Genomic DNA, 17,484 nt, shown 5'->3' on the forward strand with positions numbered 1-17,484 from the left:
GTACATTTGCTCTAATATCATTTGTAACAGTTCATGTGAGATCTCACAATCCATCCCATTTGGGGCCAGCGTCCTTGTTGGCACACCGCTCGGTATCTGGATATGATACCATTTGTAACGGTGCAAGCCCACTATTAGCATATATCGTTCTATTTGGACTTTTCATTAAGGGCTTCCTCTCAAGGTATTAAACTGAGTCTAAGAAGGAGAAGTTTTCACACCTTTATAAGAAATGTATTGTTTCCCTTTCTAATCGATGTAAAATCTAAAAACAAAATCATGTATTTAACATCGTCGGGACTTGAATGTTACATTGTTCTCATTATATACTATCTTAAAAGTTCAAGAGTCGGTGATGGATGTCCTCTATTTATATTTTTCCCCATTTTTCTATTGTTGTAGTAGTGTAGAAGTAAATATGGTGTGTTCGATAGTAGTTTTGATACTTGGTTGCTACTTGGCTTGGCCTAGATGGAAGAGAATTATGTTGAGAAGCTAAGAGCTAAAATCTTCACAATATTTGATAAGAAATTTCTAAAATTATTTAGTTCCAACAAAATTTTATTCATGAACTTCCTCAACAACTCGTAATTATGCATTTCCTAATATTTTCTAAATATTTACAAAATATTATCTCTAGGATTTCAGAATATTCCCTTGCGCCTCAATGTTTTGGAGTGGGCCGCCTTAGAGACCAAGAACCCAACTCCTAAACACACGGCCCAAATCCCCAAATCCATGCCCCACCACGCCCCCTCTACCTCCGTTTCTCCGCCGTCGTCGTCGTCATCATCATCATCATCATCACCACCACTACTACCGCAATCGCCGACCGACGAATCTCCATCCACCTCACAACAACAACCACATCCATCGCAATCACCGTCCACTTCTCGCCTCTCCGGAATCTCCTCCATTGCACAGAAACCTCTCTTCTTCTTCCTTCTCACTTTCAGCACCACCTTCTCAAACATCGCTACCTCTCCCTCCAAATCCACACAAATCTCCACCGCCGCTGCCGCTGCCGCTGATCTGGCGATGTCAGATTCAAGCGCGCATTTACACTCTAATCTCCACTCTCCATCGTCGCACCTCCTGAAAATCCCCTGCACGACCTTCTCCTCCCTCAAATACACCTGGAACTGCACACCTTCGCTTGCTCGAACTCGCTCTCTACTCCCGAACACCACATCCTTCCTCATCCGCAACGACGGTGAGACGACTCGATGAAGAGTCACAAACGCCGGCGAGTCCGGACGAATCTTAAGGCCGTCGATCTCCAGGTCGGTCTCGTCAATGCGAGGAAGGTAGAAAAGAGTGAGCGAGTCCGGCAGTGGATTCAGGGATTCAAGATGCGAAAACCGAACGAAGAATGCCTTGATCTTGAGGCGATCACCGCCGAGGCGGCACCGGTAATCCGTCGACCTGCACATTTTTTATTTTACGAGAATCCGATGAATTGAATTTTGATTTGACCCGAGAATTGGTGGTCAAAGTTGAGGGATTATATAGAAAGGGGGAGAAATTATAATTTTCCCCAACCCAGGGGTGGAAGCACACGGGTTTTATGATGACGTGGACAAGCGGACAAATTTAGGTGGTGGCCTTTGCACTTCGTATTTTGACGCGTGAAAGGTGAGTGATTAATCCTGTGCTTCGCGGATACGGGGTTTTCTGTGGACCTCTATTGTGAACCGCTCATTTGGTGATTTGATCGATGCAGATGCCAGGCTGTGAGGTATGGACATTTTCTGGCGTTATACTTTTGGGAAATTTCCCACTCTCGTTTTTTATCAAATCTCTTAACTGTAGAAAAATTATTAACTTAATTAAGACAAGAAAATGAAAATATATTATTATCAAATAATTTTATTATATAAATATTATTTGTACACGTGAAAAATTTGAAATTGCGAAATTAAACCCAACATTTTTAGGGCATATACCAAACCTATAAATGTTGTCATTTTATTTCATATTAAAATTCTCCTCCCTAACTTATCCATTATGCTCAATATTTTGATCAAATTGTTGACTCGTAAAGGTCTATGTTAAAGATCAGGACAGACAAATAGGGATATCAACCAAGTAGATGTGCTGCTCAAGAAAATAGATCTTCATAAATTATGTAGTTATTAAATTAAAGAATTAAGGAAACAGGATTATGTTTTTAAAAAAATATATTTGAGAGATAATTGAATTGTTATAAAACTTTTTAATATTCTAAATAGATAAAATGAAGGGGAGACTTGATACCATTCCTTAAAAAAGTATACACTTTTTCTGAACCATTTAAGGCAAAGGCAATAGTACTATCTTGGGAGAGGGGTACCAGCCATTGGTTGGAAGCAGGAATAATAATGGTGAGCCATTGGTTGGGTCAATTAAGAAGCCAAAAGTCAAAAAGGCCCCTAAATAATGGGCCAAATGGGTTGGGCCAAGAATAAGAGGTAGGGAAAAGGACTTGCAAGGACTAGGAAATCAAACCCCAATTGCACCTTGAGTGGCTAAAATCAACACAACCTTACAAAACATTGACAAGAGGAGTAGTAGTGGTGGTGCTTTTGAGTATTAGTTTAGTTGAATGGATAGCGACACCATCAAAATATCTAACCCGAACAAATATATCTAAATACAGTCAATGCTAAGAAATAATAATCTTGTTCGATAAAAAAAAATTATGTGGTCAAGTATGTAAGCATTATGAATTTGATTCGAGATTTAAATTCGGAATTAAACCATATCATATAGTAAATTTAAATCTCAAACTATTCCTTTCTCTTACAAAAGTAAGAAGGAAAAAGAAAAAAAAAAATAGAATCAATTCAAAGAATAGACATCATCAAAAGGAGAGGACTCCAAATTGGCCATGTGGTGAGCATACTCCTCAATAAACTCTCAGAATCTAAACACAATTTGGGATGTGGACTGATTTGATAGCCTTTTCTCTCAAATGGAATGTGATGAGATGTATTTTTTTATTTATAAAACTTCATCAAAATATCTTTTTATGGGGCGATTCTAAGTTAGTGGCAAATATTTTCAATCTCACTTGTATGTTAGGAGTACGATCAAAATCTCGTATTAGTAAAAAAAAGGAAAAGATTATAGGTAGGATATACGTAAGGATAACTATCTCAATTTTAATAAACAAAGATGGAGATTTGAAGGGATTATATAGTAAAGAGTTGATATGAAATGGTCGATACCCATGTATATTTCGTAATGTTATGTCACGATGTTAAGAGTAGACATATGAAAGGAGACGCTACAAAGTAATACATTATTTTAAAAATAATTTTGGAAAATAATATTAACATTCAAATTAACCAAAGTTTATGAAATTATTGACTTAGAAAAATAGACCAAAGGTGATGTTTCCATGGATTGGACTGCATGTGTGACAAATAATCAAACCAACCAAACCCATCATCATCATCATAATAATAATAATAATAATAATAATAATGAATCTCCTTCTTATTCTTTGGTTGGAGAGATCTTAGAAAAAAAAGAACATTAACATTATTAATGTATTTTAATTTTAACCTAAACTCTAGTGTTTGTTTTTATGAGAATTCTTAATTACATAAATCTAAAATTGTGACACAATTATTACTCCTAACTTAGTTTAATTAAAGTCTTAATCATAGAAGTCACATAGGGAGGTGTTGAGTAACGTATAGGTAATCAAGACCATATACAAGTTGCTTCAAAGTCCAAAATATTACAATAATTACAAGATGGGAATTATTGTGTGAAAAAGAGAGAAAAAAAAAAAAGTACAATTTCTTTTGCAATCGACTTGGCGACGACTGCATTTAATTGGTCACATAATACAACAAAACATGTGAAGGCCAAGTCAAAATGTTGAGCAGGGACACAAATTATTGTTTAAATAATAAAAAACTAAATATTGAATTAATAAATAGTGTAATATGGGTAATTAATTTATGATAATAGACAGTTTAGTATAAGTTAATGCATTGAAGGAATTGATGGGTATGTAGAAAGTTGAATTGATTGGAAGGCCCGTTGAAAATGACAATGCGTAAAGAAATTATTGGGAAATTTCCCAATTCCATTAAAAATCAAAAATCATTTCTTTACTTAAATTTATAATCTTAAACATTTTAATTTTCTTAATCTTGAAGCATTAAAGTTAGTTTAACCGACTTTTTTAATAAGAACAACGCTCAATTTTGACAAACGGTTCTTATTTGATTTAAATGAATCAGAGTATTAATATTTTTATAAAATAAGTATATTAGTTAATGCGGTTAATTACGTAAACAAAAACATGTTTAAAAGGCATCTTAAAGTATGTTAAACTATAAACAAATGGTATTTTTTTGGTTTGGTTTTGCATACTTAAAAACCATTACTTTCTGAAGTTGAAGAGAATATAGAACAAAAAAGGAGCAAAGAAGAAGACACCTCAAAGACTTCCCTGTAATAATAATGCCTATCAATTCCTGGTGACCAATCAAGATAAAAGAATCCAAACCCACCACTGCTCTCTCTTTCTATATATATATTCCCATTTCAACACTCCCATCTTTATTCCACTACTACTATGGCTACCGAGATTGCCAAGGATCCCATCGACGCTCATCGGACCGCTGCCGAACGAGGCGGAGATTCGGGCAGAAACCCGAGGTGGAAGAGGGTTGAACCATGGACGAGGCAGTTGACAATCAGAGGAGTAACGGCGAGTATCATTATTGGAAGTGTTTACAGTGTGATAGCCATGAAATTGAATCTTACTACTGGACTTGTCCCTAATCTTAACGTCTCAGCTGCTCTTCTTGCTTTTATCTTCGTACGAACTTGGACTAAAACACTGCAAAAGGCTGGGTTTGTTACTAAACCCTTTACTCGTCAAGAGAATACCATGATTCAAACTTGTGCTGTTGCTTGTTATAGCATCTCGGTTGGAGGTAAACCAAAAGCTCTTAGCTTTTCACTTTTTTTTTGTGTTTTTAAGGCGATTTAGAGAGTGACCCAGATAAGAAAAACGCGAAATTTGTGTAAAAATGCAGGTGGGTTTGCTTCATATCTATTGGGGATGAACAGGAAGACGTATGAATTATCAGGAGTGAACACAGAAGGGAATTCTTCATACAGTGTGAAAGAGCCAGGATTGGGGTGGATGACTGGCTTTCTTTTTGTGGTTTGCTTTGTGGGTCTTTTTGTTTTGATTCCTCTAAGAAAGGTTTGTTTTTTCTTCTTCTTCCTTCTTCTTCTGCTTAAAAGAACATGAAAAAGGGGAAGTTTTTTTAATCATGTTTCAGAGCTTTTCTAGACCTTTTTTCTTTTAGGGTTTGAGGTTAAAGTTTGAAGATGACGTTGTTGGATGATCATGAGTTTATGTTCTTTCCTCCATTAGTGTGAGGCTTTTTGGAAAAGTCCTCGGTAGAGAGTCGTATTCAAAATTGGATTACAATTAAAAATTATATCTTTTAGGGTATGACCTTTTAATGATTGATTTCATTTCCAAGATGAATGAGATGAAACCACTTGTGGTTGATTTATTGAAGGACATTTGTGGGTTTTTTCTGTATACACCGATGTAGAATCTCACAATTCGACATAAGAAGATGTGTCAACGAAGACACTAGGGTCTGAGAGAGAATAAATTGTGAGATCCTATATCGATCCGATCAAAAGGAAGAAGGACATCGAATAGAGAGGGAAACAAGTGTCAGCGTAGACGCTAGATTCGAGTGGGATCTAATCCCAGGTTGATTGTAAAGGGAACGAAACCTTTTTTTAAAAGTGTTTTAAAGATTTTGAGAAAAAAACCTACATTTATGATATGATATAAGCATAAAGTTAGGAGATCACAATAAAATATATAAAAATAGTGGAATAGAATAAATGTAAAAGTTAAAGAAGTGGGTAGTAATACAGTGATTGGTGGCACAGGTTATGATAGTGGACCTGCAATTGACATATCCTAGTGGCTTGGCGACAGCAGTACTGATAAATGGCTTTCACACTCAGGGTGATGAGATGGCAAAGTAAGACTTTTTCTCTTAAATCTCAATTCTTTTTATTTTGTTTTATTTTATTAATTGAAAAAGGAGGAGGATGCTACTATTATTGTCGGATATCACAAAAGTACTGTAATGGGTGACAGGAAGCAAGTTAAAGGGTTCATGAAGTACTTTTCCTTCAGCTTCTTATGGGCTCTCTTCAAGTGGTTCTTTTCTGGGAAAGACAAGTGCGGCTTCTCTGAGTTCCCCACTTTCGGACTCAAAGCTTGGAAACAAACGTATGATCTTCAAACCTTTGCTTTCTTCAGAATTGTATTGACTAATTTAGTAACGATCATGAGTTTATAAGTAAGAAATACATCTTCAATACCTCCAAAGCAGAACCACTATGGACAATACCATACTATTTTCATGATCTTGTTGCAGATTCTTCTTTGATTTTGATGCCACTTTCGTGGGAGCTGGGATGATTTGTTCCCACTTAGTGAACTTGTCTTTGCTGCTAGGAGCCGTTCTGTCCTATGGCCTAATGTGGCCTCTTCTTGATCGAGTCAAAGGGCGGTGGTATCCTGAGAGTTTGGTGGAAAGTGACATGAAGAGTTTATATGGATATAAGGTTTGTTTGTTTCTTTCTTTCTTTCATTCTAATTCAGATGAACCATTTCATTCATGGGCTGTCTCTCATCGACGTTTCAGGTCTTTTTATCTGTTGCCTTGATTCTAGGAGATGGCCTTTACAACTTTATCAAGATTCTTATTTCAACCATCGCAAGTGTTCACCATCGAGTCAAGAAAGCCAAAACAGGTTCTTCTTTAACCTTTTGGGTTCGATTATTGTACTAAGAAATTTTTGAATCAACTTGATTAAGCAAAATAGATATGAGAAGATGGGAATAACCCATATCATCGTTGTTGTTGTTGTTGTTGGAAGGAACAGGTTTAGACGACAAAGAGAAACCAGCAACAGAGGAAAAACAGGACGAAATGTTCTTGCGAGAAACCATCCCACTCTGGCTCGGCCTGGTCGGCTACTTAGCCTTCGCCACAATCTCCACCGTCGCAATTCCCCAAATGTTCCCTCAGCTCAAATGGTACTTCGTCATCACAGCATACATCCTCGCTCCTTCCCTCGCTTTCTGCAACGCATATGGCGCCGGCCTCACCGACATCAACATGGCCTACAACTACGGAAAGGTCGCCCTCTTCATCCTAGCCGCCATCAGCCCCAAACACGACGCCCTCATCGCAGGCCTTGCCGGTTGCGGCCTAATCAAATCCGTTGTCTCTGTCGCCTGCATTCTGATGCAGGATTTCAAGACAGCCCATTTGACCTCCACTTCCCCTAGAGCCATGTTCGTCAGCCAACTCATTGGCACCGCCGTCGGCTGCGTCACGGCGCCGCTGAGCTTCTTCCTGTTCTACAAGGCATTCGACGTGGGAAATCCGGACGGGGAGTTCAAGGCGCCGTACGCTCTGATTTATAGGAACATGGCGATATTGGGAGTGGAGGGTGTGTCGGCTTTGCCGAAGCATTGCTTGCAGATTTGTTATGGGTTTTTTGGATTTGCGATTGGGGTGAACTTGGTGAAGGATGTGGGAGGCGGGAGAGTTGGGAAATGGATGCCGTTGCCGATGGTGATGGCGGTGCCGTTTCTGGTTGGTGGGTATTTCGCGATTGATATGTGTTTGGGGAGTTTGATTGTGTTTGTTTGGGGGAAGCTGAATCGGGAGAAGGCGGAGATGATGGTTCCGGCGGTGGCTTCCGGATTGATTTGTGGGGAAGGGCTTTGGACTTTGCCGGCGGCTGTTCTTGCTCTTGCTAAGATTAATCCTCCTATTTGTATGAATTTTGTGCCATCATAAAAATATATTAAAAAAAAAAAAAACCCCACTTTTACCATTTATTTAAGGCAGACGGGAGAGAGAGACAAAAAAAATTCACGGTTTTACTTTTACCATATGTTCGAGGGTTTATTTTTATTTTTATTTTTTGTATTTTTATTAGTTGTATTTAGTTAAAACATATTTGACATGATGAAAGTTCAAATTTCTATCTCCATCTCCAGCATTAAAAAAATATTTTTTAAAATTTTTTAAAATTCATTAATATGTTAATATTTTTGTTATAAAAAAATTAAATATTAATTTTTAATTTTAGAATAAGTGAAGTGAGTGTCACAAGTAGCGTCCATCCAATCATGAGAATAAAGATTTATGTCCAATGAACTGCATTACGCACGATGACTATGAACCATTATTTGGTAATATCTCTAGCCGGAGCTTACCCACCATACCGGCGGGGACCCTCCGATCAGTTCCCTTCCAAAATCCAAAATAAAAAATCATGGCGTATAGGAGGGCAGTAAGAAGAATCACAGCCGTTCCTCATCTATCTCTCCAACTCCGATTCCTTCTCATTGCCCACCGATGGCGATGCCCTTCTTGGGCTCCACGTTTCCTCTTCCCCAATAATCGCCTTGCTCGTCTCTTCTTTCTCCCCAGCATTAGTAGCCAATCACCGACACCGCTCCTCCCATCCTACCACCACTTTCATCACCATGGCGGAGATTTCATCGGAGAGAATCATTCTCCCCCATCCGTCGCTGGAGGTCGTCGGCGGAGGTCGCGATCGGTTCCTCCCGGCTTTCAAGTACTTGGACAAACCCTATAAGAAATTCCCTGTAATTGGGTCCAATCGCCATTTGGAGACTATTTTTGCTTCCTTCTTTAGGACTTCCCCCAAGATTAAGCTCCGCCGCGAGTGCTTGCGTGTGGCGGATAATGGCACCATTGCTTTGGATTGGGTCGCCGGTGATCATCTCCGCCTGCCTCTTGATTCTCCTGTTCTTATTCTTCTGGTTTGCGCCTTCTGATTCTTTGTTTTCTGAAAATCTTTTGAATTAGATATGATACAAAAGATGCTCGTATACCAAATGATGTTAAATTTGGAATTAGGAAGGGAATGATTATGTTAACCCCAACTCATAAACACTAGAACACTTGTTTAATTTAACATGGGGTCAAAGAATCTCATGTATCTATTTGAATGCTAATGGCATACTACCCAATTCTCGAATTGGGCATCCTTGAAGTGAAACCTTAAAGGCACTAAATTCGTTACTGCATTTAATTCTAATCTGCGTGTCTTGGATTTTGATTAAATGTTGAAATTGAACTTGCAGTTTGATCCTTGAATGGGGTTGATTTCTTGAAGCAAATGTGGCTCCTGTCAGAGTATTAAGGAAATAGTAGGAATCTTATTAGGATATTAGTAGTAGCATAGTAATTACTTTATAGTCTGTTCAAAGGGTGCTTATATACAGAGAGAGTTTGAGTGTGTATGAATTAGGATGATTTTTGGGAAATCAGTCCACGCAGGCAGATTGTGGGCTCGAGATAACCTTCTCGAAAGACGATTCGTACCTTAATTTCTCTTAGATATTACTATATAGTTACATTGTAGTTTTTTTGTACTTTTGATTCTAACACTTCCTGACTCATATCAATGGATTTCATATTAGTTTCTTGAATCTTTGCAGCCTGGTTTAACTGGAGGGAGTCAAGATTCATATGTAAGACATATGTTGGTTAGAGCCAGAGATCGTAGTTGGAGGGTTGTGGTCTTCAACAACCGCGGATGTGGGAATAGTCCTGTTACCTCTCCCCAGGTTCTTTATTCTTTTCCATGTTGGAGAATTGAAGCACATTGTATATAAGATGATTATTTTGTTTTTACAATACTCAGAGTCGACATTCCTGTTTATGATATATTTTGCAACACTGATACATGCAGTTCTATTCAGCTTCATTTTTGGGAGACATGCGTGATGTAGTTGCACATGTTACTACACGATACCCCGAGGCTAATGTGTATGCTGTTGGCTGGTCTCTTGGTGGTAACATTCTTGTAAATTATTTGGGACAGGTAAAACTAAAACATTACTTATTAATCTCCATCCTTCTTTTTATTCTACTTGTTGGTTACCATTCTTTCTAAAGCTTCCTAAAATCTCATAGAATGAGGGAAACTCGGAATTGAAATCGTGAGAAAAAGACCTTTAGAATGGTATCGTTGTGATGGGATAAGTAAAACAAAAAACAAAACTTCGGAGACCGAATGTTCAAAATGGACAATATTATATTATTTTGGAGGACCATCGTTTTAATAGGGCTCATGTCTACAAATCTTGTTGGGATGTGGACAACTAAACATGTAACGGGCCAAGCCCACCGCTAGCAGATATTGTCCTCTTTGAACTTTCTCTTTCAAGTTTCTCCTTAAAATGCGTCTGTTAGGGAGAGGTTTCCACAACTTTATAAAGGGTGTTTCGTTCTCATCTCCAACCGATGTGGGATCTCATTGGACATTTGTGAACGGTGCCTTCTTCACACCCCTTTACCAGCCTTCTATCATAAAACGTAAAAGCATTTCAACTAGGATATTGATTGTGTTTCAAGATATGTTGTAGTACAACTTGAAAAAAACAAAGCTGTTCTTTGTTGAATAACGTATTTGCCAATAATGCAAAGTTGAATTCCGAGAGTTTGGTGATCTGGGGATCCACTACTAACGAAAAGAACAAAATCTCTGTGTAGATTGTTTAAGTTTCACATGCATCTAGTAATTATTCTGATGTTGTTCATCTTTGTCTCATAAAATTCATTTGTACTCATTCATTTTCATTGCAGGATTGTATGTCCTGTCCATTGTCTGGTGCTGTGTCGTTGTGTAATCCTTTCGATTTAGTAGATACAGATGAGAACTTCCGGAAGGGCTTCAACAATGTTTATGACAAAGCCCTTGCTCGATCTTTATGTCGAAATTTCCAGAAGTAATTCTCTTTTGTGCAAATGTCTTTGTTCTGTTAACCATGTACCTAATACTGAAAAATTATTAGATACTTAGATTGTATCATCTGACTTGATTCCCCTGAGATTGCAGGCATGCTGATCTCTTCAATGATATGCCTGGTGAATTCAATCTCCCATTGGCTGCCAATGCATGGACTATTAGAGACTACGATGATGCCTTAACTCGCGGTATAATTTCTCTTAATTTTCGGTAGTTTCAATTGACATAAGTGTCGGTACACGTCGTTTCTTCTGCTTAGAGTTTTTCCTTTTTCTTCGAACAATTTTCAGTTTCATTTGGTTTCAACTCTGTGGATGAATATTATTCAAAGTCTAGCAGTTCAAAAGTCATAAAAGATGTCAGAATTCCATTGCTTTGCATCCAGGTACCTTTTTTTTTTTTGTTACTAAGGGTTGTCTTGTCTCACTGATCTCTAAGAACACAAGACTGCTGTTGTTTCTTTGCAGGCAGCAAATGATCCAATTGCTCCAGATAAAGCAATCCCCCGTGAGGATATAAAGGTTCGCATGTGCTTTTAGGCTTGATTTGATAACTATTTAACGGATATCATATGATATCATCATAGTGGTAGATTTTATGTTCATATCCCAGGAGTAGTTTAATATGTATCTCGTTGAGTTTAGCATACGTGTTTGTGTAATGTGATTGTTGGTGCAGGAAAATCCGAACTGTTTGTTGATAGTAACGCCCAAAGGTGGGCATCTAGGGTGGGTTGCAGGCTCTAGTGCTCCCCTGGGAGCTCCGTGGCCCGATCCTTTCGTGATCGATTTCCTCGTGCATTTGGAAAGCCAAGCATCCAAAGCTTCTGCAGCAGAGGGGTTGGCATAACCATTGATGGGTATAAGAATTGCAAATAGAGCTATGATTTGTGAAATGATTAAACTCAATGCCATGTCTAGATCATTTAAAATTGGTAATTGTAAATTTATTTTAAATAAAGAAATTATGGTCCAATAAGAATTGGTTAGAATCAATTACCCCTTTAGTATCTCTAGCTAGTTCTTCTTCCCAAAGTGTTGTGTTGGTAGTGTTCTGCAACACTTCTTGAACATCCCTTTTCATTTGAAACCTTCATATCTATTCAAGTTCCTTCCATCTTCGGTTTCGTTAAATACATTCAATTCGGATAGAAAAAGGTGTGAATCTAACTTTCATTCAAATCGATAGAAGAATTTTTCAATCATAACATCATCTCCACACATAGTATACATGATTACTATATGTGACTATATGACTATCACAAACATAATACAAACATCAAAATTTTTAGCGAGGTCACTGTTCGAGGAAATGACTATACGACCATTCTAGGAATGTTTGTGATGTCAATTTTAGGAATGTTTGTGACTATCACAAACGTGATAAAATATGGGTCTTTTTGTTTCAATTGTATGAACCTTAAATCTAAATAAATATTCGACAAATTATACACGATTAGTTGAAAGAAACTTACAACCAACGAAGCGTCTAAATCTAACCAAATAAAAGCATCGAAGCCAAGTGGTATTAAATTATTATACTATTATCATATTAATGTGGAAAGCCATTAGAAAAAAAATCATGCAAAATTACACATTAATTAGCATTTTTAATGTGTAATTACAATTTAGCTATTACTGTCAAACTTTAAATTTTAAAACTATTAGGTATCTTACTTTTAATTTTTGGTCTAATAAATGATTTATAAAGTTATAAATTTGAAAAATTAATTAATATGTAACTCTCCCTACTATTCAATCAATGTAATTCGTCATAGTTCATTCTTAAATTGAACTTCACTCTTATCTCCCATATTCGACCAACGAGAACAAGAAGTTCAATCACGAGACGAAACCCAAGAACCCGCGGCTGGAAAGGAGGGAGGATTCAGAGGCTTCTCTGGCAGCAGACCGTCCCAGTGTGAACATGTCGATCGAAAACTCCATATCATTGATGGCAATGGAGGCCTAAACAGTGCGTCGTATGTTTTGTGCATGGACCAAAAGATGACCCTGAGCACCAGGTTCTAAACCTCCATAGCCAAGAAAGAGTGAGCCAAGAGGCTTGTGAGGTTGGGGTTGTTGGAGACGCTGCTCATGTATTGTTACATAAACATGTCCAAGTCAAAATCATCTTGCATTGTTCAACCCAAAAACATTCCTCTAAGCAAACACAAATCTTCCCACCCTGTGTCTAATCAAGTTAATATGTACTAAAATTGATAGTCTTTTTTTAAAAAAAAGTTTCTCAAAAAGTGAGCCAAAAACAAGAACACATCACAGTTGTAGCTGGTTGAGTATGCATGGTGAGTAATTGGTGATGTTGACTTCTCTCATTTAACACAAATGATTCAGATTTCACAGAGAAAGAGAAAGAGACAATAATTACAAGCATTTATGTGAAGCATATGTCTCAGTTTCAAAAATTGATGACACAATCAGACCCACACCACTCTCTCTTCCCCATGGCACACACACTCTTCCCACCCATTTCTCTCTCTCTCTCTTTTTTTTTTAACCATTGTCAGAATATAAACATCTAGTGTTATGGTTGGGGAGGGATCTCACACTTGACTAAAGTAAAGCCGTGAACAATATCATACTATTGTAGAGATTCGTAGTTAGTTTCCAATATAGTATTAGAGTCGTGTCTTTTAACTTAGTCATATCAATAGAATTCTCAAATATCGAACAAAGCAGTAGATGTAATAATGGAAAGGAAAGGTGGTTGATAGTTTGATAAGGTAATTCAGATGTTGCAAACTCATCTGGTTTGAGAGGGATCTAAAAAGAGTGAATGATTTGCATAAGTTGAAGCATATCCTACACCCTTAGAATGAACAGGATTACTGCAATTCTGAGAATGAAAGGCATACATATGAAAAGCAATAGAAAGGCGTGAATGAACATGGATCTAGAAACTTAGAATACAAATATAAAGCATTACATTACAAGAACATAAGAACAAAAAGAAACTCAACCCTAATGAATGAAATGGAAAGAGACAAAGAAGATTCTAAAAGGCATGATGATTGTAGAAAGAAAAATTAGGAGAATGATGATGAAGAAGTTTACATCTTTCTCTCTCTGTCTTTCACACACCCCCTGATCCATGAAAGAGAAACCCAACACAACAACAACAACAACCAAAGAAATTGTAATGTAATCATCATCCTTTCACTCTTTCGTCAGAAAAGAGAGTCAAAATAAACCATCATTACCCCAATCTGCTCCTGCCCCAAACCGAATCTAAACCTAAATCATTTCTTTTCTTCCTATTTTTCTCCAAAAAAAACATTTTTTTTTTTTACAACAAACAAAACACCACCAGATTTCGATTTTACCTGTAGATCCAGATGAGGAGAAGAGAATAAAAAACCCCCGGATGATGAAGACCATCAAGTTGGGGATTTCTTTTTTTATTTTTAAATTGAAGCAAAATTTGTGGGGGGAATGAAGCCTGGTCCGATGACACTTATCTGAATACGGCCACGATGAGATCCCATTTTGGATTCAGAAAAGTGGCCTCGAGCCAGACAACATGCCCCTCAAACAAAATTGCTTCTTCTTCCTCTCCGTGAGAGCTTCCATTTGAGAGAAAAAGGGAGAGGGAGAGAGAGAGAGAGGAAAAAAAGGGAGAAAGAGATAAAAGGGAAATGTGAGGAATGCGTGAGGGAGCAGATGAAAGATTGAAATGGGGAAAGGGATAGAGAAAAGGACAAATGGGTTAGCTACAAAATAAAAACCGGGTTTTTTTGGGGGTCCATAAACAAAACCCATCACTCAAATTAATTATCCAACGCATACAATCCCAATTCCTCCCTTTCTCTCTCGCTTTATCTGTAATCATGATGACCTAATCACACATCATCCAACCCTAGACACAAAATCTCCCAACCCCTTGAGAACCCTATGACGATATACAGAAGAGGAAGACCCAAATTTTGGTGAAGGGATTGGTGGACCAAATCCAACACCCTTTTTTTGGTATGAAAGAAACGACCAAATCTAAGAAAGAGAGAAGGAAAGAAAGAAGGTTTTGGAGAGGAAAGTGTAAGAACTTTGGGGTAAGTGTCCAAACAGTTCTTTTTTCATGAAAAAGGTAAACCCCTCCTTCACTGCCTTATTTTTGTTTTCTACGTTTACAGCGGGGGATTCGAGATTCACACAAGAGTTGTTCAGCTGAGTGTTGTTCCACCCACACCCCCATGTCTCCTCATCTCTCTGTCTCTCATCTCCATACATAACTTCATTGCATTTCCCTTTTCTTTTACTGTTTCTTTCTGTCTTTTATTTTTCTTCTCTACTTTATCCAATTCCTCACCTTTCCATACATATCTTTTCCTTTTCAATCCACACTTTCCTACCGTCCATTCTTTTGTATTTTGTTAACCACTCAATTGATAGTTTCTATATGCAATTCGGTCATGTTACGTACTTATTACTTCTAAAATGAAAATATTGGGTCATTTTTTCAGCTTTTTCATTTCAAGATTCTAACATTCTTGCTGGCATAGTGTACGGTGTCCATTCATTTCAAAAATTTGGTATCAGAGTTAGATGCTGGATGGTGTGCCAATGATGATGCTGAGCCTCGAACAAACGAGAAAGTCTAAGGAGAACAATATCTACTAATGATGGGGTTGGGTTGTTATAGAAAACTATCCCCACAAACTAAAGCGGGTCATTTCAACATGTTTTATCTTCAATCACCCAAGAGTTGCTTCACATGATATTGGTTGAGGCAGGTCAATCATAAATTAGCTACCATTCCATCAATTCATCAATGTAACTTCATCATCCTTTATTTTCTTTTTGAAACGACTCAATAAATAAAAGTTAATTAGTGATTTATGTTTTTTAATCCAATTTTAATTAAACTCAAGCTTTCTGTTACTAAATTACAATAATAACTATAATAATAATTAATTGACTTTTTTTTCCTCATTTTTGTTGGATTAAAAAATGAGTCAAACAAGAGTAAGATTTAGTAATTTTATGTGCCAAAATGTGCATAAAGACCATAAAAGTTGGGAGAAATTTTGTAAGAAAATGCCTAATCCTTGTGTCCTTCATCAAAATGCCTTCAAAATGACTCCAAACCTTTGCCTTTCTCTTTTTCTTTCCTCTCTAATATTATCTCCCTCCTTTTTCCTTTTAGTATTATAGAATTTATGGACCCCATGGTCAACTTTTCTAAGAGCTTGCATTCCATGCCCATGTTTCTGGATTTGAAATCTAGATTCGATACAGGATGGTCTTGACGTTCGTTTGCATCCTTGTAACATTACGATGTTACTTAATTTTCTTCAACTACTTCCAAGAGTGAAAATCATCCTTTTAAATCTCATCTCAAGAGTTTAGGATGACTCCAAGCCAAATATGTTTAATTTTTGGAGTTTTTATGATTAAACGACGGAAAAATAGTGTGCACAAGGTTTAATTTTAGAGTTTTTATATGAACCACCTAAAAAACAAGTTTAATTCGATGTTTTTGGTGATATTAAAAGGAGAATTTTGTAACTCTGGCTGTTATTCTTTTTAGTCAATTTTGCATTGCATAGGTGAGATTCCACGTCGATTCAAAAGGAGAACGAAGCATTATTTATAAAGGTGTGGAAATCTCTCTCATACACATTTTAAAAATCTTGAGGAGAACCGTGAAACAAAAAACTTAAATATGACAATATCGACTAGCTATAGATTTGAATTGTTACGACATCTACAAAACCTATACACTATGAAATCATTATTTGGTTGATTGGATAAAAAATCAGATAGTGGCAGAGTAGTTGAAAAGAGAAATTAAAGGGAAACCAAAACCTGTGTTTTATATTTGTATAATCATTTTATGAACATCAAATTCCAGCACACACCTACCAAAGCGTAGGTTTTTAATGGGTAATACACGACAAAGATTGTTGACAAACTAAACAATGTTTGTTTATGTTTGGTTTCTTGTATTGTTCGCATCTCCCTTTACAACCACAACGCTTTCTACGAGATATCTAACTTCGTTTACTCTCAGCTTTTAGCCTTCTCGAGGTTAAATTGAAAGACTTTTGAGTATAACTTAAATGGTTAAGAAATGATTCTCTTTTATCTTTTGCTTAGTCAACATGTATGCAATTTCAACCACTTTAAACCATGAAGTTTGGCAAATATCTTTGACCTATTCAAAACCTGAGTTCATACCTCACCTCAATGTCATAGTTGACCATATTTTTTTGTCGATCTAATCAATGGTAACAATTCAAGTCCATCATTGCACCGTTAACAAATATCGTTCGTTTTTCTCTGTTACATATCGCCGCGTTTATTAGGGAAAGGTTTCCATACCCTTATAAGAAATGTTTTGTTTCCCTTTCTAACCGATGTGTAATCTCACAATCCACCTCCTTAGGGTCAACGTCCATTTGTATTAGTCCAAGCCCACTGCTAAACAATATTGACCACTTTGGCCCATTATTTATTGCCGTCAGCCTCACAACTCTAAAATGCATCTCCTAGAAAAAGATTTTCACACTGTTATGAAAAAAACATTTCGTTCTCCTTTTTTACCAATGTGGGATCTCGATACCATAATTTGTATTAGCACAAGCATATATTTGACAGGGGGGGGGGGGGGTATTTT

General features: G+C 37.1%; 3 protein-coding genes across 4 annotated transcripts; 2 read left to right on the plus strand and 1 right to left on the minus strand.

The window, feature by feature from the left end:
* Positions 1-514: 514 nt before the first annotated feature.
* Positions 515-1,500, minus strand: LOC111491587. The gene has a single exon (XM_023140553.1). The coding sequence runs from the start codon at positions 1,431-1,433 to the stop codon at positions 645-647; it is 789 nt and encodes a 262-aa protein (XP_022996321.1). The 5' UTR covers positions 1,434-1,500; the 3' UTR covers positions 515-644.
* Positions 1,501-4,541: 3,041 nt separating this feature from the next.
* LOC111491353 (metal-nicotianamine transporter YSL1) lies at positions 4,542-7,957 on the plus strand. 2 transcript variants are annotated; one of them, XM_023140251.1, is made up of 7 exons: positions 4,542-4,940; positions 5,043-5,215; positions 5,929-6,023; positions 6,143-6,277; positions 6,426-6,615; positions 6,696-6,804; positions 6,931-7,957. In XM_023140251.1, the coding sequence occupies exons 1-7, from the start codon at positions 4,577-4,579 to the stop codon at positions 7,860-7,862; spliced, it is 1,998 nt and encodes a 665-aa protein (XP_022996019.1). In that variant the 5' UTR covers positions 4,542-4,576; the 3' UTR covers positions 7,863-7,957. The 2 variants fall into 2 exon arrangements, with proteins under 2 accessions (XP_022996019.1, XP_022996020.1); XM_023140252.1 differs by having other exon boundaries at positions 4,546-4,940; positions 6,937-7,957.
* Positions 7,958-8,233: 276 nt separating this feature from the next.
* Positions 8,234-11,969, plus strand: LOC111491527 (embryogenesis-associated protein EMB8-like). The gene is given in 9 exon segments (XM_023140477.1): positions 8,234-8,457; positions 8,460-8,857; positions 9,539-9,667; positions 9,793-9,924; positions 10,689-10,831; positions 10,942-11,039; positions 11,142-11,236; positions 11,319-11,372; positions 11,530-11,969. Coding segments are annotated over 9 exon segments (1,251 nt in total). The 5' UTR covers positions 8,234-8,426; the 3' UTR covers positions 11,701-11,969.
* Positions 11,970-17,484: the final 5,515 nt, after the last annotated feature.

The sequence above is a fragment of the Cucurbita maxima genome, unplaced genomic scaffold (genome assembly GCF_002738345.1).
Source record: "Cucurbita maxima cultivar Rimu unplaced genomic scaffold, Cmax_1.0 Cma_Scf00016, whole genome shotgun sequence".
Classification (NCBI taxonomy): domain Eukaryota; kingdom Viridiplantae; phylum Streptophyta; class Magnoliopsida; order Cucurbitales; family Cucurbitaceae; genus Cucurbita; species Cucurbita maxima.